Genomic DNA, 26,496 nt, shown 5'->3' with positions numbered 1-26,496 from the left:
TGATCCCTGCTGTACTCTTTCACCACAACTTTCTCTCACTCTTACTTCCTGTTTCTGTTGTACCTGTATTTCAATGGGCCGGACTTGTCACTCTCTGTGTCACGCTGAATATCCCCGAGAACTACGTTAAGGGTACACATGTCTGTGGAGTGCTCAGTCACTTACACGTTAATTTCACAAGCAGGCTGTTCCGTTGATTCGGATCAACCGGAACCCTCATCATCGTAACTGACGGAGTGCTTCCATACCATGCTAGCATGGGTTGGACGATTTAACTGAGGTCTGGTGAACCAGACTCCAATCTCATCTGGCAGCTGGATGCCCTTCCTAATGCCAACCACTCCGAGAGTGTAGTGGGTGCTTTTATGTGCCACCAGCACGAGGGCCAGTTTGGTGGTACTGGCAACAGCCATGCCCAAATGGTGCTTTTTATGTGCCACCTGCACAGGAGTCAGTCCAGCGGCACCGGTGACGACCTCGCTTGAATGTTTCACATGCCACCAGCACAAGTGCTAGTAAGGCGACACGGTAACGATCACGCTCAAATGGTGTGTTTAACGTGCCATCGGCACGAAGGCCAGATTGTTGCGCTGGCAACGATCTCACTTGTATGGTACTTTTAGCGCTCCACAAGCAATGGATGCCAGTTACCGAGTTTGATTTCAACTTGTGGGTTGTTAATCCTTTCTTTGAAGTATATGCATGTACTCTTGTAAATACCTATGTTCAAAACAAGGTAGAGAAAATAGTACTCAAATACCAGTATTATTTTAGCAATATCGGATAATATAAATAAAAGAATTGACATATATTGTACAACATCTGACTTTTTTTGAAAAACTGATGGCATAATTATGTTGTGTCACTAAAATATCTGAGAAAGAGTATATTTTATTATTTTACTCTTTTACTCGTTTCAGTCATTTGACTGCGGCCATGCTGGAGCACCGCCTTTAGTCGAGCAAATCGACCCCAGGACTTATTCTTTGTAAGCCTAGTACTTATTCTATCGATCTCTTTTGCCGAACTGCTAAGTTACGAATTTCAAATCACCCCCTTTTGAACAAACAGTGCCAAACCCATCAAATTATATAACAGACAACTCACCAATGGCATATTCCAGGATGAGGTTCCACCCAATGATAAAAGCAATCAGTTCACCAACTGTGATGTAGCTATAGACATAGGCAGAGCCAGTCTTTGGTACACGGGCCCCAAATTCAGCATAACAAAGCCCTGAAAAAATAGAAAAGAAAATCGTTTTTGATTTTGAAGCATATAGAAAAAGGCAAACATTTTGCCTTATACATAGAAATTGACACAAGCATACATAAATAAGTAAACAGATCTTTAAAGGTTTCATATATATATATATATATATATATATTTATATTTATATATATATATATATATATATATATAGTGGAGGCGCAATGCCCCAGTGGTTAGGGCAGCAGACTCGTGGTCGTAGGTTTACGGTTTCAATTCCCAGACCGGGCGTTGTGTTTATTGAGCAAAAACAACTAAAGCTCCATGAAGCTCTGGCAGGGGGTGGTGGTGATCCCTGCTGTACTCTTTCGCCACAACTTTCTCTCACTCTTTCTTCTGTTGGCCTGCTCACTTAGCCAGCAGGGTGGTGTCATTTGAAGGCTAAAACAATGCGAAGCGCATTGTGACCAGCGATGTGTAGCAACATTTGATAGCATGGTCGGTGACGGTGATATATATATATATATATATATATATATATATACACACACACACACACACACACTTCTAATATAAGTATAAACTTTTTCATAAAAAGTTCTATCAGTGTCCAGCATATTAACCCTTTTGTTACCAACCTGGCTGAAACTGGCTCTGGCTACATATGTCTTGTTTTCATAAGTTTTGAATTAAAATCTTCCACCAAACCTTAGTCACAATTTATGTTCCTAGCACTAGCTTAATGATAACTAAGTTATTTTACTAAAGTCTTTGTTATATTTAAAGTAATTGAAAGAAATACAGAGCATCTCAAAATACCTTTCAAGGAGAAAATATAAACAATTATAAATAAGGGCAAAAGAAAAAAAATTTTCCTATGTCAATATGCTTTCTCCATGTCAATGAAAGCCAGGTACAGGGGGTTATCTTTGGCTAGGTATTTCTCCTGCAACTGTCTTACCAGGAATATAGCAACAGTGGTGCTTTTCCCTGGCACGAAACCAAACTGCATCTCATCCAAACTGACTCTCTCCCTAATTAGTTGGGCTATGACCCTCTCCGTGACCTTTATTACCTGATCCAACAGCTTGTCACCTCTGTAATTATTTGTATCTAAAGCATCACCTGAACCTTTGTAGCAGTTGACTATTAGGCTGCTACACCAGTCATTGGGTATGACTCCTTCGTGTATCACTTGGTTAACTATATGGGTGACTAGGCTATAGCTGACACTGCCAGATATTTTGAGTATCTCTGCAGTCATTCCTGATAGGCCGGTGGGGGGGCTTTCCCTGTCTTCATTCTTTTAATTGCTTTATCTACCAAGGTACTGTCAACTCAGATAGCTGGTCCCTCTGTTGGGTTGACATTTGGCAGACTCTCTTTCTACCATTCAAAAGAAAGTAACCACAAAGTGATGTTGGTGATGAAATCACCACCAACACCACCACAACAACAACAGCAACAAGAACAATACAGTGTACTTACCAGCAAGAACAGACACGACTGCAGCAACAAAGAATGATAAAACAATTGCAGGTCCAGCTTTGTCACGAGCAACTGCTCCAGACAAAACGTAGGCCCCTGCACCAAGGGTACTTCCAACACCTGAAATAATAAAAGAGAATTCATCATCATCATCATCGTTTAACATTTGCTTTCCATGCTAGCATGGGTTGGATGATTTGACTGAGGACTGGCAAACCAGACGGCTGCACCAGGTTCCAATCTGATCTGGCAGAGTTTCTACAGCTGGATGCCCTTCCTAACGCCAACCACTCCGAGAGTGTAGTGGGTGCTTTTACATGCCGTAGAATGGGTTGGACGATTTGACTGAGGGCTGGTGAACCAGATGGCTGCACCAGGCTCCAATCTTGATCTGGCAGAGTTTCTACAGCTGGATGCCCTTCCTAACGCCAACCACTCCGAGAGTGTAGTGGGTGCTTTTACATGCCGTAGAATGGGTTGGACGATTTGACTGAGGGCTGGTGAACCAGATGGCTGCACCAGGCTCCAATCTTGATCTGGCAGAGTTTCTACAGCTGGATGCCCTTCCTAACGCCAACCACTCCGAGAGTGTAGTGGGTGCTTTTACGTGCCACCAGCACGAGGGCTGGTCAGGTGGTACTGGCAACGACCACGCTCAAATGGTGCTTTTTACATGCCACCTGCACAGGAGCCAGTCCAGCAGCACTGGCAACGAATCGATGGCTGTGTGGTTAGGGAGCTTGCTTCCTAGCTACATGGTTTCGGGTTCAGTCCCACTGCGTGGCACTTTGGGTAGGTGTCTTCCACTATAGCCCCGAGCCGACCAAAGCTTTGTGATTGAATTCGGCAGGCGGAAGTTACTGCCGTGTGTGTATATGTGCGTGTAGGTGCTTGTGCCTCTCCGAAATAGAGAGAGGGAAAAAAAGAAAGAAGGCTGTGAGCTGTCAGGATTGTTAGCACACCAGGCAAAAATACTTAGTGGCATTTCATTTTTATTCCTATTCTGAGTTCAAATTCTGCCAAAGTCGACTTTGCCTTTTATTGTTTTGGAGTCAATAAATTAAGTACCAGTTGCATATGGGGGGTGGTGGCAATGTGACTGATTAGTCCCCACTCACAAAATTTCAGGTCTTGTGCTTTTAGTAGAAAGAGTTGTGGCTGTGTGGTAAGTAGCTTGCTTACCAACCACATGGTTCTGGGTTCATTCGCACTGTGTGGCACCTTGGAAAAGTGTCTTCTACTATAACCTTGGGCCGACCAAAGCCTTGTGAGTGGATTTGGTACATGGAAACTGAAAGAAGCCCGTGTGTGTATATGTTTGTCCTCCCAACATTGCTTGACAACCGATGGTGATGTGTTTACATCCCTGTAACTTAGTGGTTCGGCAAAATAGACCGATAGAATAAGTACTAGGCTTACAAAGAATAAGTCCTGGGGTCGATTTGCTCGAATAAAGGTGGTGCTCCAGCATGACCGCAGTCAAATGACTGAAACAAGTAAAAGAGTATGTGTGTGTATGCAAGTGTGTGTGTACGTGTACGCAAGTGTGTGTGTAAGTGTGCATGTGTAAATATGTGTGTGTATGTGTACGTGTGTGCAAGTATGTGTGCATGATAAGCAGATAAGGCTGAAAATGTCGCTAGAAGCTAGGATCACCAAACATAGATTGGCATATTGCGGTCATATTATGCGGAGAAAATCCCTGGAGAAGGACATCATGCTCGGAATGGTCAGTGGCAAGAGAGGAAAAGGCCGACCAAGAACCCGCTGGCTTGACACCATCAAGAGTGATACCGGAATGGACATAGCCAATCTGTAAGAAGCGGCCCAGGATAGAACTGATTGGAGGACACTGATCCAATGAGTGACCGAGAGTCGACTTCGACTGAGCGGATAGAGAGTGTATGTACATGTGTGTGTGTGTGTGTGTGTATATGTGTGTGTGTGCAAATAACAATTGTTTAAAACTCACCCAAGAGTGTCAGGTCAAGCAAAGTGAGTACTCTGGCCAACTTAGTTTTCTCCATACCCTCATTGCTCATTGCTTTCTTTCGAAATAGATTCATTAAAATTCTCATTAAAATGGCCATGGTTAGAACTTGGAACTTCAACCTGTTAATGATAATAACATCATCAAGAACAACAATTACAACATACAGGAAAATAAACATTTAAAAAAGGACAAAAGAAAAAAAAAATCTAGTAAAACCAAGCAGGTGTGGCTGTGTGCAATAAGAAGCTTGCTTCTCAACCACAGGGTTCTGGGTTCAGTCTTACTGCATGACACCTTAGGCAAGTGTCTGCTATCGCCTTGGGCTAACCAAAGCCTTGTGAGTGGATTTGATTGACAGAAACAGAAAGAAGACTGTCATGTGTTTGTGAGTGTGTGTGTGTGTGTGTGTTTGTGATCGTGTGTGTTTGTGATTGTGTGTGTTTGTGATTGTGTGTGTGTGTGTTTGTGTGTGTGTGTGTTTGTGTATGTGTTTGTGAGTGTGTTTGTGTGTGTGTGTTTGTGCTTGTGTGTGTGTTGTGTGTGTGTGTGTTTGTGCTTGTGTGTGTGTTTGTGCTTGTGTGTGTGTGTTTGTGTGTGTGTGTGTTTGTGCTTGTGTGTGTGTTTGTGAGTGAGTGTGTGTTTGTGCTTGTGTGTGTGTGTTTGTGCTTGTGTGTATGTGTGTTTGTGTGTGTGTGTTTGTGCTTGTGTGTGTTTGTGCTTGTGTGTGTGTTTGTGCTTGTGTGGTGTGTTTGTGTGTGTGTGTGTTTGTGCTTGTGTTTGTGAGTGTGTTTGTGTGTGTTTGTGTTTGTGTGTTTGCATGGTGTGTGTTTGTTTGTTTGTTAACATCCCCATAACTCATCAGTTTGGCAAAAGACAGCAACAGAATAAGTACTAGTCTTAAAAGAAATAAAGATTGGCTATTTTAAACCAGAAGGAATAAACATGGTGGTGTTTTTTTTATGGCCTGGTAGTGTGGTGTGCTGGGTCAATAAATTAGGCCGATAAGAAGAGGAGAGAAATGAGTGATTTGGGAGTGCTTGGGTAGAAGTGATAAAAGATCAACCAGCTGTGAGGAGCAGAGGCCATTATAGTTGCAGTAGGAAAGGCAGTGAGAGGACACAGCATGTCTGTAAAGCAAGAGCTGAAATGAATTGATGAGGACTTCATGTCAGTCAGAAGGGTGGTCTTTTCTTGGACAATGCAGTCAAGGATGTCTATATATATATATATATATTATATATATATAGTTTCAGCATCACTTCAGATGGGATCTCAGAATGAGACAGTTGGGCACAGCTGTTTGGGTGCTGTTGATTTGGCATGGCTGACTGGACATTCAGCCTGTCTTGGTGATAGTACTTTTCGGCACTGGCGGGAAACATGCATACACACATGCACACACATGCACAGATGTATGCAGGCACTGAAATATACACATACAAAGAGGGAGGGGAGAGGAAGAGAGAGAGAGAGAGAGATTATGTACAAACATAACTAGATGCTAACACACAAACATAGAGACAGGGAAGAAGAGAAGGGGAAAGAGAGGGTGGGAGAGAAGAGAGAAAGGAGAGGGGGAGAAAGGAGGGAGAGAAAGGGAGCAGGTAAAGGAGGAAGAGAAGGGGAGAGAGGGAGATAGAAAAAGATATTACAATTAATTGAACATGAGCGAGCTAAACATTTTATATCTCATCAGTCACATAAAGTGAAATATGCTCACACACATAAACAGAGAGAGAGAGGGAGAAAGGGAACAAATGACAAACATAAAAAAATGGTTGGATGTCAAATAAGTCATCATCGAATCAATGAGGCAAATTAGGCGGTGCCAAAACTGCTGTGCCAGAACATCTCATACCTATGAGATCTGCTAATCTACTTACTGCCCTGTACTGGTACTGTTTTTATTAACTCTGTAAGGACAAGAGGCAAAGATGATCTCAGTGGAATTTGAACGCCATAACAAATTCCACAAGGCATTTTGTCCGATGCTCTTGCAGCTTTACCGAATCACCACCTATAACAGACAAACTATGTTACAAATAAAAAGAATAGAATGGCTAAAATGCCTTTGATCATAGATTTACTGACCTGGGGTTAAACAACAAAAACTAACAGGTATAACACAACACACACACAATCACAAGGCTTTGGTTGGCCCGAGGCTGTAGCATATGCCATGCAGTAGGACTGAACCTAAAACCATGTGATTGGGAAGCAAACTTTTTATCACACAGTCATACATGACATACACACTCACATATATATATACACACACACATATATGTACACATCTACACACACACATATACAAACACACACTCAACACACAGATTTTATATGCTTATATTCTCTTTTTTCTTCAATTTATCATATATTTTTTACTTGTTTCAGTCATTAGACTGTGGCCATGCTGGGGCACTGCCTTGAAGAATTTTTAGTTGGATGAATCAGCCCCAGTATTCTTTTTTAAAAACTAGGTGCTTATTCTATTGGTCTCTTTTGACAAACCCCCAAGTTACAGGGACGTAAACACACCAACACCGGTTGTCAAGTGGTGGTGGTGGTGGGGACAAACATAGACATAAAGACACCCCCTACACACACACACATACGATGGCCTTCTGTCAGTTTCTGTCTACGCAATTCCCTTAGGTTTTTTTTGTTTTTTTTAGCAGCCTGAGGCTGTAGTTGAAGACATGGTTAATCTCTAGTTTAGGACCTGGTCACAAAAATGATGAAAGAAATAGTGTAATAAATGTAAAATAATGTGTCGTAAATGAGATCGACTGAAGACCCTTTGTTCAAGGTGCCACGCAGTGCAACTGAATCTTGAGCCATGTGGTTGGGAAGCAAGCTTCTTACCACACAGCCACACCAAATGTTTTGCTTTTCACGTTTTTTTCTTTTAATATATATATATATCCAAAAGGCGGTGAGCTGGCAGAATCGTTGGCACGCTGGGCGAAATGCGTAGCCGTATTTCGTCTGCTGTTACGTTCTGAGTTCAAATTCCGCTGAGGTCAACTTTGCTTTTCATCCTTTCGGGGTCGATAAATTAAGTACCAGTTACGCACTGGGATCGATGTAATCGACTTAATTCGTTTGTCTGTCCTCTCTGTGTTTAGCCCCTTGTGGGTAGTAAAGAAATACATATATGTATATATATATATATATATTGGCCTCCGTGCCGGTGGCACGTAAAAAGCACCATCCGATCGTGGCCGTTTGCCAGCCTCGTCTGGCACGTAAAAAAAGCACCCACTACACTCATGGAGTGGTTGGCATTAGGAAGGGCATCCAGCCGTAGAAACATTGCGAGATCAGACTGGGCCTGGTGCAGCCTTCTGGCTTCCCAGACCCCAGTTGCACCGTCCAACCCATGCCAGCATGGAAAGTGGATGCTAAACGATGATGATATATCCACCTGCTCAAGGAGAAACCACTTCTAGCCACCATTGATAGGCAACATTTTTCATTTGAGGTTGAAGCCAGAGTTTTAGTGGTAAACCTGAGCACTCATGGTACATACTTGTCACATACATCAGATGATGAAAACTCCTTGTATATTTTCTAGTAAAAAGCTTGCTTCCCAACTATATGGTTCCAAGTTCAGTCCCACACCATAGAATCTTGGGCAAGTGTCTTCTGATACTGCCTTGAGTCAAGCAAAGCCTTGTGAGTGATTCTAGTAGACGAAAACTGAAAGAAGCCCGTTGTGTATCTGTGTGTGTCTGTGTGTGTGCGTGCGTGAGTGTGACTGTGCTTGTCTCTCATCATCGCTTGACAACCAGTGTCTATGTCCTCATAACTTAGTGGTTTGGCAAAAGAGATTGATAGAATAAGTGCCAGGCTTTAGGTAAATAAATAAGTACTGGGGTCGATCGATTCATTCGACTAAAAGATCTTCGAGGAGACGGTGTCCCAGTATGGCCGCAGTCCAATGACTGAAACAAGTAAAAGATAAAAAAAAAAGATAGGACATTTAAAACATCGACGGAAAGGTCTACTAGAAACGAAAGATTGCCAAAACATCGAATGGCTACGGGGATCCACCAGAATAAAACGATAATCAAAGGAGTTCAGAGATAAAAAAAATAAGGGTTACGAACCAGAAGGCTATATGTAATCGATCAGTACTTTTCTTGGTTATACATATATTACATATATATATGTAAATATGTATATAAATCTATATATATATATTATCTACATACGCTATGTTATCTTCAATGGAGATAAATATACATTTGAAGCTACGAAAATTCTGCAGAGGTAATCTTCAACGAAATTTGTCTATTCGTACATATTTACTCTACCTATTCTATATACGATATAACCGAACGAGCGCGTTTTCCCCACGCAAACCCGCAAACCATGTTATATATATGTTTATGTAGACACATCACGGAAAGTCTGTGTTGTACATTCGTTCTTTTTCTTGAATTTCTGTTCAAGATAAACCGTTTTCCAAAAGCGCTGCTTGCAATGTCTCTGGAGAACGGAGAATGCAAGAACACAACTGAAATAATTTAAAGATATGTCTTTCTCAATTTAATCTCCGTTTTTGTTTGGCTTTTTTCTTTTTAAAAAGAAACAAGTTTCTATTTTAGTCGATTTATCGATTTTACGTCAGTCTCAGAGTAAAGAGAACAAAAGAACCGCCTAAAAACCAATACTGACGTGGAAAATCAAATCAAATACGTATGAAAATATGTATTAATCGTTTATTAGAACAGCTAATAAATTCTTCTAAATGATTTTTCATGTTACGTCGTTTTATGACTAGCTGCATGTCTTAGGACCAATTACTGAAATATGTAGATCTTTACCTTCAAGGTAAAGATCCCTTTTTTTTATATACAGAATAGAAAAGCCTCTATCCTGTGATATACACGTAGAGTCCATTGTGTCTGGGAATAAAGACGGAATGGTCACAGGCAGGACGTCTTTGATCATATCTGTTCAATCAGATCCAACTCCGGACTAAACAACAGGTGACAAAGGGAACGAGAAGAGGCAACGAGAGAGCCTTTACCAGGTCGCTCGAATTGCTAGAAAGAACAACCGAATCTTCCTGACAAAAAGAAAAATGAAATTTCCGTCTTCGAGAAAAAAAAATTCAAGTTTATATTATTTTATAATGTTCGCTTAGGAATTCGTTACTTCTAGAAAAGAAGACAAAACAGATCCATTACAATCAGAGCTATCCTGTGGTTAAAACAATATTCTTCATTGAATGATGAAGCAGTTAAAGTTGAAAGAATAAAAGATAGCATGTATCCATATTCCAAATATTAGGATTCCCTTGACTAGCGTAATTTATTCAGCTTTTCGTATGAAATAAATAGAAAATGTTATGGGAACTCGGTACATATTATGGCTAACATCCAGTGTTGTACGAGAGTGGTTTCACGGATCTTACAGATTTTTTAAAATTACTTTTTGTTTTTAAATAAACAGTTTGAAGCTTCGGATACTGGTTGAATATGATGGCAGAAGTTAGAGAATAAGTCAAAAGCTGAGAGTTTCGTGAATTGGCACTTACCAAACACGAATTTGGCCATTGTCACACTCTGTAACTTATGCTTATTATTAATGTGTGTATGTGTGTGTGTAGGTAGGTAGATATAGATAGATAGATAGATAGATAGATACAGAGAGACAGAAAGATAGATAGACTGATGATGCAAATTCTCTAAGTGTGGACGTACTATTGTCATATACAGTTTTTAAATAGATAGCTGGAGAAACGGCTGACAAAGGTCTTACTGAGTGATGCTAGGACACCCTCATCCTTACTCTTTACTCTTTTACTTGTTTCAGTCATTTGACTGTGGCCATGCTGGAGCACCGCCTTTAGGACTTATTCTTTGGAAGCCTAGTACTTATTCTATTGGTCTCTTGCCGAACCACTAAGTTACGGGGATGTAAACACACCAACATCGGTTGTCAAGCGATGTTGGGACAAACACACGCACGCACGCACACACACACACACACACACATATATATATACGACAGGCTTCTTTCAGTTTCCGTCTACCAAATCCTCTCACAAGGCTTTGGTCGGCTCGAGGCAAGGATCTTTTCGGTTTGAACGGCAGTTTTTTCTAGCGGTGTCATGTGAAATTGTCACCCATAATTATGACCCTAGTATCGATCTATTGCATTTCAATCTGTTTTAGGGCTAGGGTTAGTTAGGGTTACGGGTGGGGAAGAGTATCTTTTTTTTTTCTTCAGAAATGTAAATAAACCCAATCTGTTAAACGAGGGACATATTCATACGGCACAGAATGTTTTTACCTCAATAGACGTCAGTGATTGGTTGAAATTGCAGAAATTGAAGAAAAAAGACAACAAATATCTTACAAACTATAGAATTTTCTCAATAAAGCCAAGAGAAAAAGATGTTTTATAAACACATTCTACCAGTATACGAAGTTTAAAATTTTTTAGTTACGTGGAAATTATTTTAAAAACTGCCGTTCAAACCAAAAAGATCCTGAGGCTATAGTAGAAGACACTTGCCCAAGATGCCATGTAGTGGGACTGAACCCGGAACCATGTGGTTGGTAAGCAAGCTACTTACCACACAGCCACTCCTGCACCTATTTATCCTTCTTTATCATTCATCAATTAGTTAACTTATTTAATATTTGAAACATGGAAAATAGGTCGCAGGGGAAAGGTTACATACAGTCAAGTTGTCAATAAAATAATTATTTATCATGAGCAATTTTATGAAGACAGTGGGATGGCAGAATCATTAGCTCGACACTCAAACTGCTGAGCAGGATTTCATTAGTCTTTACATTCTGTCCTTGTTTGTCCCTGTGGGTAGTAAAGAAATAGGTATTTCGTCTGCCGCTACATTCTGAGTTCAAATTCCACCGAGGTCGACTTTGCCTTTCATCCTTTCAGGGTCGATTAAATAAGTACCAGTTACGCACTGGGGTCGATATAATCGACTTAATCCATTTGTCTGTCCTTGTTTGTCCTCTCTGTGTTTAGCCCCTCGTGGGTAGTAAAGAAATAGGTATTTCGTCTGCCATTACGTTCTGAGTTCAAATTCCACCGAGGTCGACTTTGCCTTTCATCCTTTCGGGGTCGATTAAATAAGTACAAGTTACGCACTGGGGTCGATATAATCAACTTCATCTGTTTGTCTGTCCTTGTTTGTCCTCTCTGTGTTTAGCCCCTTGTGGGTAGTAAAGAAATAGGTATTTCGTCTGCCGTTACGTTCTGAGTTCAAATTCCGCCGAGGTCGACTTTGCCTTTCATCCTTTCGGGGGTCGATTAAATAAGTACCAGTTACGCACTGGGGTCGATATAATCACCTTAATCATCCGTTTGTCTGTCCTTGATCTAATCGACTGGCCCCTTCCCCCAAAATTTCGGGCCTTGTGCCTCAAGTAGAAAAGTACATTTAACATCCATACCTTCCTCAAATCACATACTACTGTCTTCAAAATATAAGGAATCGGTGGATAATGTAGTCTTCGATATGGCCACTGTTCGAGAAGCGAACACCTTTGATCATACAACCGATCAGCCAGAATAAAGAACAACAACAACCAACTTTCTTTGCCCTGATAACTCTTTACTCTTTTACTTGTGTCAGTCATTTGACTGCTGCCATGCTGGAGCACCGCCTTTAGTCGAGCAAATCGACCCCAGGACTTATTCTTTGTGAATTTTCTGAACCGCTAAGTTACAGGGACCTAAACACACCAGCAAACACAGACACACAAACACACATATATACATGTATACGATGGGCTTCTTTCAGTTTGCGTCTACCAAATTCACTCACAAGGCTTTGGTCGGCCCAAGGCCATAGTAGAAGACACTTGCCCAAGGTGCCATGCAGTGATAAGGAGATTTACTATCATGATCACCTATAAGTAATTGAAAGCATGTTACCTAGGTGTTCTAATCAAGATTGGTTAAGGATACTCTGAAAGGAACAGAACAACAAATTAACACACTCACACACACACACATACAATAAGACAAAAACACATCTTCAACAACCAGTTACAATTGTTTCTGTACCAACTCCGCTTTCAACGCCAGAATATGTGAAAGTTTGCATTAATGGTTGTAGTTTTAGTCACTAGAGTGGCACTTCATTAGATTTGCATCAAAGGTGCCACTCGTACATTGTGTGTCTCTGGGAAGACACACTGGATTGTAATAAAAGAATAAGTAGGTGTGCTTCAAGAGGAAACAGCTGAGGTTTACTCCACTACCTACATTATACATGTACACACGCATATACATACATACAGGCACACACATAAACACGCATACATACATGCACACATACATATACACACATTATATAGATACATACACACACGCACACACATATACACACATTATATAGATACATACACACACGCACACACATATACACACATTATATAGATACATACACACACACACACATTAGATAGATACACACATACATAAACATTGTATAGATACATGCACACAAACACACATATATATATATATATAGTGGAAAAGTAAAAAGAAAAAAGTGAAAATGCACTTTTGGATATAAAAAAAATAAAGGCTTTTTTTATTAAAAGTAACGATATATATAATATATATACAATTAGATGAACTGAGGTTGAATTAAGAGGTATAAAAGTTAGATACCGATATGACTGAATCTCTAATAATTGATAATGATGTCTTTTATAGCTCATAATTCCACCTCAAATCATCTAATTGTATACATATATCATTACTTTTCAAGCCTCATGAGTGGATTTGGTAGATGGAAACTGAAAGAAGTCCATCATTCATATATATACATACATATATATATATATATATATATATATATATATATATATAGATAGATAGATAGATAGATAGATAGATAGCTAGATAGCTAGATAGCTAGATAGCTGTGTGAAGGCACATGGCTTAGTGGTTAGAGCATCGGGCTCACTCACAATCATGAGGTAGAGAGTTCAATTCCCGGACCTGGCTGTGTTCTTGATCAAGAGATTTCATGTTGCTCCAGTTCACTCAGCTGTGGAAATGAGTAGGGATGTCACTGATGTCAAGCTGAATCAGCCCCTCTGTCTTTCCCTTGGATGACATCCGTGGCATGGGGAGGGGAGGCTGGTATGCATGGGTGACTGCTAGTCTTCGATAAACAACCTTGCCTAGACTTTTGCCTCAGTGGGTAACTTTCTAGGTGCAATCCCATGGTCATTCATGACCAAAGGGGATCTTTACCCTATATATATATATCTGTATAATCTATATGAGTGAGTCTTTGTGTTTGTATGTGTGTGTATAAACAGAAAGATTGACAGACTGATCTGATAGTCACAGCTTAGAGTTCAACCCTAGATGGATGACATGAAGAAGCATAATTTAGATGCGAAATTTCTATTCTGGGAGTGTAACACACGCATTATATGCCTTGGAATTCCCCCTCTCCTTATTTCCTTTCTTTCTTTCCCTTTCTCCTCTTTAACAAACCATTCTGTGTGAACTGTTTAATTTAGACAATATTTAATTACTAATAATTATCTTTAATTATTTCAGTGACAGTTTAGTCATTATTTAAATATGTTGCTTGCAACTCATTGTTGAGACCTATCTTTTCATAAATCACAATTCCACTAGCTTCATTGCTATATGACAATAAAAAAAAAAGGAGAAAAAAGAAAATTAATAATAGTAAGAATCCTTTCTACTATAGACACAAGGCCTGAAATTTAGGGAATGGGAATAGTTGAGTAAAGGATGAAAGGTAAAGTCAACCTCGGAAGAATTTGAACTCAGAACGTAAAGACAGATGAAATGCTTCTAAGCATTTTGCCCAGCATGCTAACAATTCTGCCTGCTTGCCTCCTATTTACATTATAGGGATATTTCTCCTCATCTTGTTTGTTAACACAACGTTTCAGCTGATATACCCTCCAGCCTTCATCAGGTGTCTTGGAGAAATTTCGAACCTGGGTTCTCATTCCTAAGGTATTTTTCAATATTATTATTATTATGATTTAGGTCACTGCCTGGAATTCAACTTGGAATCTTGGGTTTAGTAGCCTGCGCTCTTAACCACTACCCCACATGCCCATGGGCATAATAATGATAATAACAATAATATCGAAAAATGTCTTAGGAATAAGAACCCAGGTTTGAAATTTCCCTAAGAACCTGATGAAGCTTGGAGGGTATATCAGCTGAAATGTTAACAACAAACAAGATGAGGACAAATATCCGTCAAATGTATATAATGTACATAATTCCTCAGCTCTTCAATATAGAACTGGATAATAGTATTCCTTTCTACTAAAATTCTCAGGCCTTGTGCCTATACTAGAAAGGATTATTATTATTAAAAAGACAGCAAACTGGTAGAACCAAATACAGGGACCCATGAATATTTCATGGAATTAATGGTAAACTTATTAGGTTATTTCTGAAAATTATATTCAAAAAACCAGAAGGTGTAGCCTGTGTTGTGACTATCAAAAGATAGTCAGACATCTGCTAATTATTGAAACTGAAGGAAATTGGAATACAATGAGTGTACATTTACAACATTAATGTACAGCTACACAGTGTTTCAGTTGGTTTATTCTTAAACTGTGAACAGATGCCTTATATAGATAAACTAGCAGTATCGCCTGGGTTTGTAAGGGAAATAACTATATAAGCATTTTTAGAGAGTTACTTCCCTTATAGATGCCAATTCGGGCTTTCTTAGCCATTTCTGTTTTGGTGTCTTCAAGCCATGAAGTCGTTGTTCTAAAAGAACGCTGGTCTCCTTGACAACGCTTTACGACGTTGATTTCCTTACACTCCCTTCCCCACAGCTTCACGAGGGAGGGAAGAAGGGGGAAAAGCAACACAGGTGCAGGTGTGACCATGGACGCCAACTCCGTCGCCATCGACACACGAAAAATTATGCATTAAAATGGAATAAAAAATGATGTTAAATTATTTTAAAAATCGTAGACTCATTGTAGACGCGCGCTAATACCCAGACGGGCTCGATATGAATCACGACTATAAGATACCCGAATTTGGTTAAACTGCACCGCAAAATGTGGGAGTAGTTAGGAATCTAAATCGAAGGGGACAGACACTCACACAACTACAGTTTTATATATATAGATATGAAGACGGATCAATGATATGCATAAGAGACTAAATACAGGTGGTTGACATAATTAAATAAAAGCTATTTGAAAGTGGTGGCCTAGTATGGTCATAAGCAATAACGTAAAAATAGTAAAATAAGATATGAATTATACACACAGCTGTACATGAAGAGAAACGTAAGCTATATTTAAATGAGTGGTCTTTGTTGCTATAATTATTTAGTATTAGAGCAAGAGAGAAATGGAATAAGCAGAACAAGGGGGAACACATGGTATGGGGAGTCATTGAGGAGGTCACATGTTGTATGATAAAAGGGCTTAGACAGAGGCACTAAAATAATAGTAACGAGCACTCAGAGAGCACAAACCTCCACACAAGGTCACACCAATGTCCGTTCAATGATTAGCCAGATTTTAAATGAGAGTATTTGACATAAACTTGACTGCTTTCGCTGAGTATTTGGCTCCCAATCATAAGGTCATGAGTTCAATATCTGATGGTGCACTGTGTCCTCGAGCAAGACTATTTCACATTGCTCCAATCCACTCAGCTGGCAAAAATGAGTAGTATTTGTATTTCAAAGAGCCAGCCTTGTCACATTCTATGTCATGCTAAATCTCCTTGAGAACTACATTAATGGTATGCATGTCTGTGAAGTACTCAGCCACTTGCAAGTTGATTTCACAAACAGGCTGTTTGGTTGATCAAATTGACTGGAACCCTCATCAATGTAACTGATGGAATGCCAGTTATAGAAAACTTTGGAATACAGAATTTTTTTTGGAAATTGTGTTTTTTCTGAAACCTTGATTTTTTTTTTTTAAGTATGTAACTGTTTTGTAAGAAGTTTGCTTCTCAACCACTTGTTTTGGGTTCAGTCATCCCACAACATACCAACTTGTTCAAGTGTCTTCTATGATAGCCCTGGGCTGACCAAAGCTTTGTGAATAGAATTGGTAGACAGAAATGAATATATATATATATATATATATATATATATAGAAATACATACATACAGGGTGCGATGGGTAAATTGTCACTATTTTATATTTCTAATTTCATGCATGTGTATTGTTTGTTTTTGATTTTGTCGACTACACAGTATAGTAGGGTCAGTTGGGCACTGTGAGAAAAACAGCACCATATCGTAATTCACTCAGCCAGAAATTTGGAAATGACATGTTGTACTGCTTGGCATTTGCACCAGAGGCTCCAATACAAACGTTTCAAAGTGTTTGTATGTCAATCTGAGGATATGTACCAAGACTGATAAAATTCAAACATCCAATCAACATCATGGTGTTTGGAGTGATCACCAGTGATTGCAACATTATGCCTCCATTCATCTTTCCACATGGCCTCAGACTCAATACAGAGGCCCACATCAAGTGCCTGGAGGAGGTAGTGCTACCCTGGGTGAAGAGGGTGGCTGCTGGAAGACCCTATGTCTGGCAACAGGACTCTGCACCACGCCAAAGAAGCAGAAAAACCCAGTTGTGGCTGTCAGACAATTTCTGTGACCACATTACCCCTGACACCTGGCGATCTAGACTGCAACCCCCTTGATTATTATGTGTGGGGTGCCATTCAGTGAGAGACCAACAAAACTCCCTGTAACACCAAAGATGAATTGGAGGCAAGAATTATGGCAGCATTCACCAACTTAAACAAGGATACTGTCCAGAAGATTTGTAGGAGATTGAATGACCTAAGAAAATTAATGCTACTTTCATCAGAGCCATTTCAGAACCATCCAACACATACCAGCATGGACAATGGATGTTAAATGATGATGAGTATTGCTGTTAAAATAGCAGAAAAAATTGGTTATTATTACCCTTAAAAGGCAGAAAAAGTTGTCAACAAACAGCTATGGCTGTTTGTTGACAGCGACCTTTTCTACACTTGTAAGGGTAATAATACCCAATATTTCTGCAGTTTTAATGGTGATGTTGTGTTCAAAATATCACCATGGTAAAAACATTTTTCATCTGTAAAGCTAAGATTTATGGTATCAGTAATAATGCCAATAGTTAAAATTTATAGAAAAACAAAAGACAAAGACAGGTGTATGAACAAGCAGGTGTATTAGTTTGATGCTCAGGAAGGTGAGAAAGTCTTTTACGTTTCGAGTCTATGCTCTTCAACAGAAAGGAACATGAGGAAATAAGCAGAGAGAGAATAAAAAAACTTGTGGATTTAGCAGTCAATCATGACAACTAATAATGCTAATAGCCTGGCAGACAAGAATTTCAGTGATAATTACCGTTACTATGGAAACAAAATTCCATGTACAAATCCATCTTGGAATTATGTACAACATCCAAATGTAATAAGACCAGATAATGAAATTTTATTAGGGTAAATCTAAATTTTGTAAACAAAAGAAAAATATTTTCTATATCTAATGATAAAGTTAATAGTCCAAAAGACCAATTTCTTATCATTGTAGACTATTTAAAATGTGACCAGTTCCAGGTTTAGATATATAAACAAGCCTATCAACCCTGGATTAACTGACAGGTAATCTGATTTAGAGAAGAAGCTATTGAAGCTATAGTGGTTTACAGATTGAGGAGACCTGGAATGGAATGTGTTCTTGTCCATGCCAACTTAACATATAGACACACTTGGAAATTGTCCAGGGAAGTCATGGGTCTAAAGGACTAATTTTGATCTATATATGTTGTGGCTTGCTGTCAGTAAGTAAATACTACAGGGCCCTGTGCATTGGTTTGCTGCTACAATGGCCCTGGTCCCAGCCATGACCATCCCTTTGTTTATTCAGCAGTAGGTGTCATCTGCTTTGTCTAAGACAGTAAAGTATGACTGGAATAACAATTGGCTGCTATTTCTTACGGGTTGAGCATTTCAGTGGTGATCATCCTGTCCCCACCCCCCTTTTTTTAGCAGTGTAATATCTCCGTCTACATTATATTAGGTCATTAAGAGTGAAATGTCTGATTTTCTTACGCGCCAAGTTTGATAGTCATTAACTCTAATGTTTTATCCTAACAATTCTTTGTTTTACAACATTGAAGAGTTACACCATCATTTTTCAAAATGCAATTCATGGTGTCTGATTATATTGTGAGTTTTCTCTAGTAAATCAATTTTTGTGAACCCATGGATAGATAAAAAATTCGTATTATTTATGAATACAAGTGCCGTCATGGAACCAATGCATCCCAGACAGCTCGAAACATCAATGAGGTGTTTGGTGGAGATGTGGCAAATGAGAGCACTGTACATCCATGGTTTGACAAGTTCTGGTCTGGTGACTTTACTCTTGAAAATCATCCCTGAGACGAAGGTGGATAATGATGAGCTGGAAACTGTAGTGGAAGTGGATACATCTCAAACTACGCATGGGTTAACAGCAAGGTTTGACATTTCGATTCCAACTGTATTGGACCATGTGAAACAAATTGGCAAAGTAAAGAAGCTGGACAACTGGGTACCAGATGAACTGAACGAGCATCAAATGGCACATCTTGAAACTTGCTGTTGTTTGCTGCCACAGCATAAAAGTGAACCATTTTTTGCATCACCTTGTTATGTGTGATAAAAAAAATGGATTCTTTTCAACAACAACAAGTGTTCTGCATGATGGTTGGATAGAAACGAAGTGCCAAAACACAATCCAAAAAAAGAATATTCACCAAAAAATGTTAATGGTGTCATCAACTACAGCTTCATGAGACCTGGTAAGTCAATTACAGAGAATGTATACATCAACCAATTAGATGAAATGATGAGTGAACTTGCAGTTAAACAACTGAGGTTGATCAATAGAGACAGGCCAATTCTCTTGCAAGATAATATTTGACCACATGTTTGCACAAAGAACACTACTCAAAGTTACAGGAACTGAACTAGGAAGAACTCTGTCATCCACCATATTCACTGACTATCACGTTTTCCAGGCATAAGATAAAGTTTTTGCAAGGAAAAAACTTCAAATCAGAAGATGCAAAAACAGCCTTTCATAATTTCATCACCTCTTCCTCTCCAGAATTCTTTGCAGCCAGCATAAATAAGCTACTGGTAAAATGGCAAAATTGTGATGATAATTTAGGTACATTGATTAACTGCATTGTATTTTGCTGGGATAAAGTAAAATAAACTTTGTTCAAAATCGGACATTTCATTCTTAATGACCTGAAAAAATGTTTTCCTATCTTTTTAAAGACTGTGAGGTGTAATTTGAGGGAGATTTGACTGCTATTTTGAGTGGCTATGAAAGGCTCCCTTGTCAGGCATGGCTTTGTGGTAAAAAAAAAGTTTGCTTCCAAATCAGTTTTGAATTCAGTACCACTCTGTAAAGTGTAATGTGCTCTTTGCTTTTCTTAAGAAAATAGGGTGTGGTGTGAGGAAGGATTTTGGCTGCTATTTCTAGCAGACTGAATGATCATCTGTTGGTTGTATTTCCTTGGCCCGTCGATAGAGATAGTGCTGTTGGTGATTGTGACAATTGTTTCGTATGTGAGTGTGTGGAGAGGAAGAGTGAGAGTAAATGAGAGGGTGTGTGTGGTCGAGAATGTGTGTATGTGTGTGTGGAGAGAAAGACAGAGAGAGAGAGAGAATGTGTGTGTGTGGATGTGTAGAGAAGACAGTAAGAATGTGTGTGGTTAAGAGAGAGACAGTGTATGGTGGGGAAAAAGTGTGAGGAAGGAAGAGAAAGAAAGTGTGTATGGAAGTGAGAGTGAGAGAGAGAAAGACTGTGTGTGCGTAAGAGTGCACGCACGTGAGTGTTAGTCAACAACAATCAACTTTCGTCCCAGAAGGACTTTGTTTTTTTACATTACCCACGAGACTTTTACTCATGTTTTTACTTTTTATTTTTACAAAAGAGAACAAGAATTGAAACCCTTCTTTCCACAAATCAAAGTCAAACATCAACAACTATTGGTCTAATAAAAATTCTATACGCATCTATGATGTCTTATTTAGGGACGAAGTTAGCTTATACCAATTACGTTTGACCGATCGTCAAATCTTCACAGATGACGTTCTGTCCAATTCCGTCGCATTCAATAGGGCAGTAATTGTTACAGTTAAGTACAACCTTTTGAAGATAAGATAAAAGACCAGTCATACACTTTGAACAATTTATATTCCTGTAATGCATCCGAATTATGATAGAAGAACAAGACTAGGAATCGCGTTTTTCTTATTTGTTTTCGTCTTTCTTTCTGAATTGAGAATAAGAAACAGGACGAACAGATTCGAAAATTAAATCGATGTTTGAACATACGAACACACACGACTCACTTTGTACAAACACTTTCATTAAACACCGTGATTTAGAAATCATAGTCAATACCATTTTTCTTGTTAAGGAATCAGGCTGTCTTCTTATAATAAATTTTCCCTCAACAAAAAGTATTGAGCAATTCTTCAGTTTAATGAAAAACTGTTTTATCATAACATAACATAAAAACAAACATTTATGTGTGTGTATCTATATAATATATATATATATACACACACATGCTATACATGCATATTGTAATATATGTGTGTGTGTGTGTGTGTACACACCAAATCTATCATCCGTTTCCTTTAATTATTATCTCAACTAACACTGCGGAATTCCTGAAGTAGATCTAGCGGAAATATATCCCAACTTTGGACGATACCAGGTCGCCCAAGCTGTGAACGTACTTTACTCAACGCACTAATTGACATGTATCCATTAGAACAAAAAATTTATTATACATACATACATATATATATACACACACACACACACACATACATACATAATATATGCATATTATATCTATCTATCTATCTATCTATCTATCTATCTATCTACCTATCACACACGTATTAACAAATGAATGACAAAATAACAGTTACGTAATCACTTCAATTAGTAAACGGCTGTTTCGGCAAAATGGGAATCGTTACACTCAAAGATGAGTGCCAGTGATCCGCCGGACCTTACTAATTACCATGAAGCATAATTAAATACAAGTAGATAGAATAAGTAATCTTTATACCTATGTACATACAAGATACATTAAATGCATATACATAACACATACATATATACAAGTATACGTTATACACAAATACTGTATACATAAGGTATATGTTACATACATACGTATATACAAGTATACATTATGCACACACATATACACAAGTATATATTATACACACATACATATACACAAGTATATATTATACACACATACATATACACAAGTATATATTATGCACACATACATATACACAAGTATATATTATACACACATACATATACACAAGTATACATTATACACACATACATATACACAAGTATATATTATGCACACATACATATACACAAGTATACATTATACACACATACATATACACAAGTATATATTATACACACATACGTATACACAAATATATATTATACACACATACATATACACAAGTATATATTATACACAAGTATGTATTATACACACGTACATATACACAAGTATGTATTATACACACGTACATATACACAAGTATGTATTATACACACGTACATATACACAAGTATGTATTATACACACGTACATATACACAAGTCTACATTATACACACATACATATACACAAGTATATATTATACACACGTACATATACACAAGTATATATTATGCACACATACATATACACAAGTATACATTATACACACATACATATACACAAGTATATATTATACACACATACATATACACAGGTATATATTATACACACATACATATACACAAGTCTACATTATACACACATACATATACACAAGTCTACATTATACACACATACATATACACAAGTCTACATTATACACACATACATATACACAAGTCTACATTATACACACATACATATACACAAGTATATATTATGCACACATACATATACACAATAATACATTATACACACACACACATATACACGCATACATATACACAAGTATATATTATACACACATACATATACACAAGTATATATCATACATATATACCAGTATAAATTATATACACATACATATATACCAGTATAAATTATATACACATACATATATACCAGTATAAATTATATACACATACATATATACAAGTATACATTATACACAAGTACACATTATACACACATACATATACACAAGTATATATTATACACACATACATATACACAAGTATATATTATACACACATACATATACACAGGTACACATTATACACAAATATACATTATACACAAGTACACATTATACACACATATACATTATACACGCATACATATACACATGTATACATTATACACACAAATATTCACAAGTATATATCATACATATATACCAGTATAAATTATATACACATACATATATACCAGTATAAATTATATACATATTCATAAGTATACATTATGCGTACATATTCATAAGTATACAATGTGCGTACATGTACACAAGTAAACATTATACATAAATACACACATTGTTATACACAACTATATATTATATACACGTACATATATATATACAACTACATACTTTATATTATACACAGATGTTAAAGCTAATCATACAAAAATAGACATATGGTTCGTCAATATATACAAAAGAAGAGACATGTAAGAGTTACAACAGCTTGACAGAAAATATCAATTATACTGCGTATAATGATTAATTAATTAAAGAAAAACAATTGCTCTGTTTTTTAGAACAAACGTTGAAAAACGGTAGAAAATATAGAATTAGAAACAAAACACCTACTATAGAAGAGGAGTGAACATCAGCTGACAATGGGAACTGATAATGTGTGGGAGGAGAAATCGAGTTAGATATGGCACACACACACACACACACACAATAATAATAAACAAGAAGACTCTGATAACGGTGACGACTATTTTATAGGTACTTCTGCAAAGAATTTCCGACCAGCTTAGACACGCTATAAAGACATTATTGTTTGTTTGATCGTTAAAGTTAGATCGATGGCTAAATGATTAAACGTACAACGCTTGTGGATAATTTTGCGGCCCACCGGACTTTCTGAGTCGAAACGAAAACTTTTCAACCACACGGTTCCGGGTTCAGTCCTACTGCGTGGTACCTTGGGCAAGTGTCTTCTACTATAGCCTCGGGCCGACCAAAGCCTTGTGAGTGGATTTGGTAGACAGAAACTGAAAGAAACTCGTCGTATATACTAGGGTTAGGGTTACGGTTAGATCGATGGTTAAATGATTAAATGTACAACGCTTGTGGATAATTTCGCGGCCCAGGGGACTTTCTGAGTCGAAACGAAAACTTTTCAACCACACGGTTCCGGGTTCAGTCCTACTGCGTGGTACGTTGGGCAAGTGTCTTCTACTATAGCCTCGGGCCGACCAAAGCCTTGTGAGTGGATTTGGTAGACAGAAACTGAAAGAAACTCGTCGTATATACTAGGGTTAGGGTTACGGTTAGATCGATGGTTAAATGATTAAATGTACAACGCTTGTGGATAATTTTGCGGCCCACCGGACTTTCTGAGTCGAAACGAAAACTTTTCAACCACACGGTTCCGGGTTCAGTCCTACTGCGTGGTACTTTGGGCAAGTGTCTTCTACTATAGCCTCGGGCCGACCAAGAAATTGAAAAAAGCTCGTCGTATATACTAGGGTTAGGGTTTGTGTTAGGGTTAGGGGTGGGAGAAAAGGGTTTCTGTTATCTTCAGAAATGTAAACAAAGTCAAGTGTGTACTTATACCGAAGGATCACCATATATACATATATATATTTGTGGTTCTGTGATCCCCCCCTCCAACATCGCTTGACAACCGATGGCAGTGGCAGTGTGTTTATGTCCCCGTGACCTAGCGGCTTGGCAAAAGAGACTGATAGAATAAGTACTAGGCTTGCTCGACTAAAGGCGGTGCTCCAGCATGGCCACAGTCAAATGACTGAAACAAGTAAAAGAGTAAAGAATATTGGTGTGTGTTTGTGAGTGTATGTGTCTGTATGTGCATGCATAGGCGCAGGAGTGGATGTGTGGTAAGTAGCTTGCTTACCAACCACATGGTTCCGGGTTCAGTCCCACTGAGTGGCACTTGGGCAAGTGTCTTCTACTATAGCCTCGGGCCGACCAAAGCCTTGTGAGTGGATTTGGTAGACGGAAACTGAAAGAAGCCCGTCTATATATATATATATATATATATATATATATATATATATATATATATATGTGTGTGTGTGTGTGTGTGTGTTTGTGTGTCTGTGTTTGTCCCCCTAGCATTGCTTGACAACTGATGCTGGTGTGTTTATGTCCTCGTTAATTAGCGGTTCGGCAAAAAGAGACCGACAGAATAAGTACTGGGCTTACAAAAGAATAAGTCCCGGGGTCGAGTTGCTCGATTAAAGGCGGGTGCTCCAGCATGGCCACAGTCAAATGACTGAAACAAGTAAAAGAGAGAAAGAAAGAGAGATATGTGCGTGTGTTTGTGTGTGCCTGCATGTATGTGCGTGTTTGTGTGTGTGTGTGTGTATGTGTCTGTGTGTGCATGCATATGTGCGTGTGTTTGTGTGTGCCTGCATGTATGTGCGTGTTTGTGTGTGTGTGTGTGTGTGTATGTGTTTGTGTGTGCATGCATATGTGCGTGTGTTTGTGTGTGCCTGCATTGTATGTGCGTGTTTGTGTGTGTGTGTGTGTGTATGTGTCTGTGTGTGCATGCATATGTGCGTGTGTTTGTGTGTGCCTGCACATATGTGCGTGTGTGTGATAGCTGATTTATTGCAGGCAGGAGTCCTGACATTGATATCGTATCAAGATGTTAGTGCTGCTAGGTTTGAATGATGTCATTAGCAATAATCTTTATACGATTAATACAGCAATAATATCGAACTCTATTAATAGATACATCATTTGAAAGATAAGAAAAGGAAATGCTCAGAAGTGTTGGGTTTCATAGCAATTTTCATTTGTGAGGACATATAATGTACCAGACCAATTCTACTATATATTTGTGAAAAGGCGAGCTGGCAGAAAGGTGGCGAGCTGGCAGAAAGGCGGCGAGCTGTCAGAAACGTTAGCACGCTGGGCAAAATGTGTAGCCGTATTTCGTCTGCCGTTACGTTCTGAGTTCAAATTCCGCCGAGGTCGACTTTGCCTTTCATCCTTTCGGGGTCGATAAATTAAGTACAATTTACAGACTGGGGTCGTGGTAATCGACTTAATCCGTTTGTCTGTCCTTGTTTGTCCCCTATGTGTCGAGCCCCTTGTGGGTAGTAAAGAAATATGTATTTCGTCTGCCGTTACGTTCCGAGTTCAAATTCCGCCAAGGTCGACTTTGCCTTTCATCCTTTTGGGGTCGATAAATTAAGTACAATTTACAGACTGGGGTCGATGTAATCGACTTAATCAGTTTGTCTGTCCTTGTTTGTCCCCTGTGTGTTGAGCCCCTTGTGGGTAGTAAAGAAATATGTATTTCGTCTGCCGATACGTTCTGAGTTCAAATTCCGCCGAGGTCGACTTTGCCTTTCATCCTTTCAGGGTCGATAAATTAAATGCCATTTACACACTGAGGTCAATGTAATCGACTTAATCAGTTTGTCTGTCCTTGTTTGTCCCCTATGTGTTGAGCCCCTTGTGGGTAGTAAAGAAATATATATATTTGTGAAAAGGGCGAA

The 26,496-nt window shown here is 38.6% G+C and overlaps 1 protein-coding gene across 2 annotated transcripts in view; it reads right to left on the bottom strand.

Annotated features, from left to right (window-relative positions):
* LOC115224756 (high affinity cationic amino acid transporter 1-like) overlaps positions 1-23,751 on the bottom strand; it is a 41,484-nt gene extending 17,733 nt beyond the window's left edge. The window contains exons 1-4 of one of the 2 annotated variants that reach the window (XM_036513588.1): positions 23,605-23,751; positions 4,670-4,809; positions 2,698-2,817; positions 1,108-1,236 (exon numbers count right to left, since the gene is read on the bottom strand). In XM_036513588.1, the coding sequence (XP_036369481.1) occupies positions 1,108-1,236; positions 2,698-2,817; positions 4,670-4,787 (367 nt within the window). In that variant the 5' untranslated portion in view covers positions 4,788-4,809; positions 23,605-23,751. Of the gene's footprint in view, positions 1-1,107; positions 1,237-2,697; positions 2,818-4,669; positions 4,810-8,802; positions 8,881-23,604 lie in introns of those variants that run through there. The other variant, XM_036513589.1, reaches the window with a different exon arrangement.
* Positions 23,752-26,496: the final 2,745 nt, after the last annotated feature.

Source organism: Octopus sinensis, linkage group LG26, assembly GCF_006345805.1.
Source record: "Octopus sinensis linkage group LG26, ASM634580v1, whole genome shotgun sequence".
Lineage (NCBI taxonomy): Eukaryota > Metazoa > Mollusca > Cephalopoda > Octopoda > Octopodidae > Octopus > Octopus sinensis.
The sequence above is the reverse complement of the archived record's forward strand: the minus strand, read 5'-3'. Positions and strand labels throughout refer to the sequence as shown.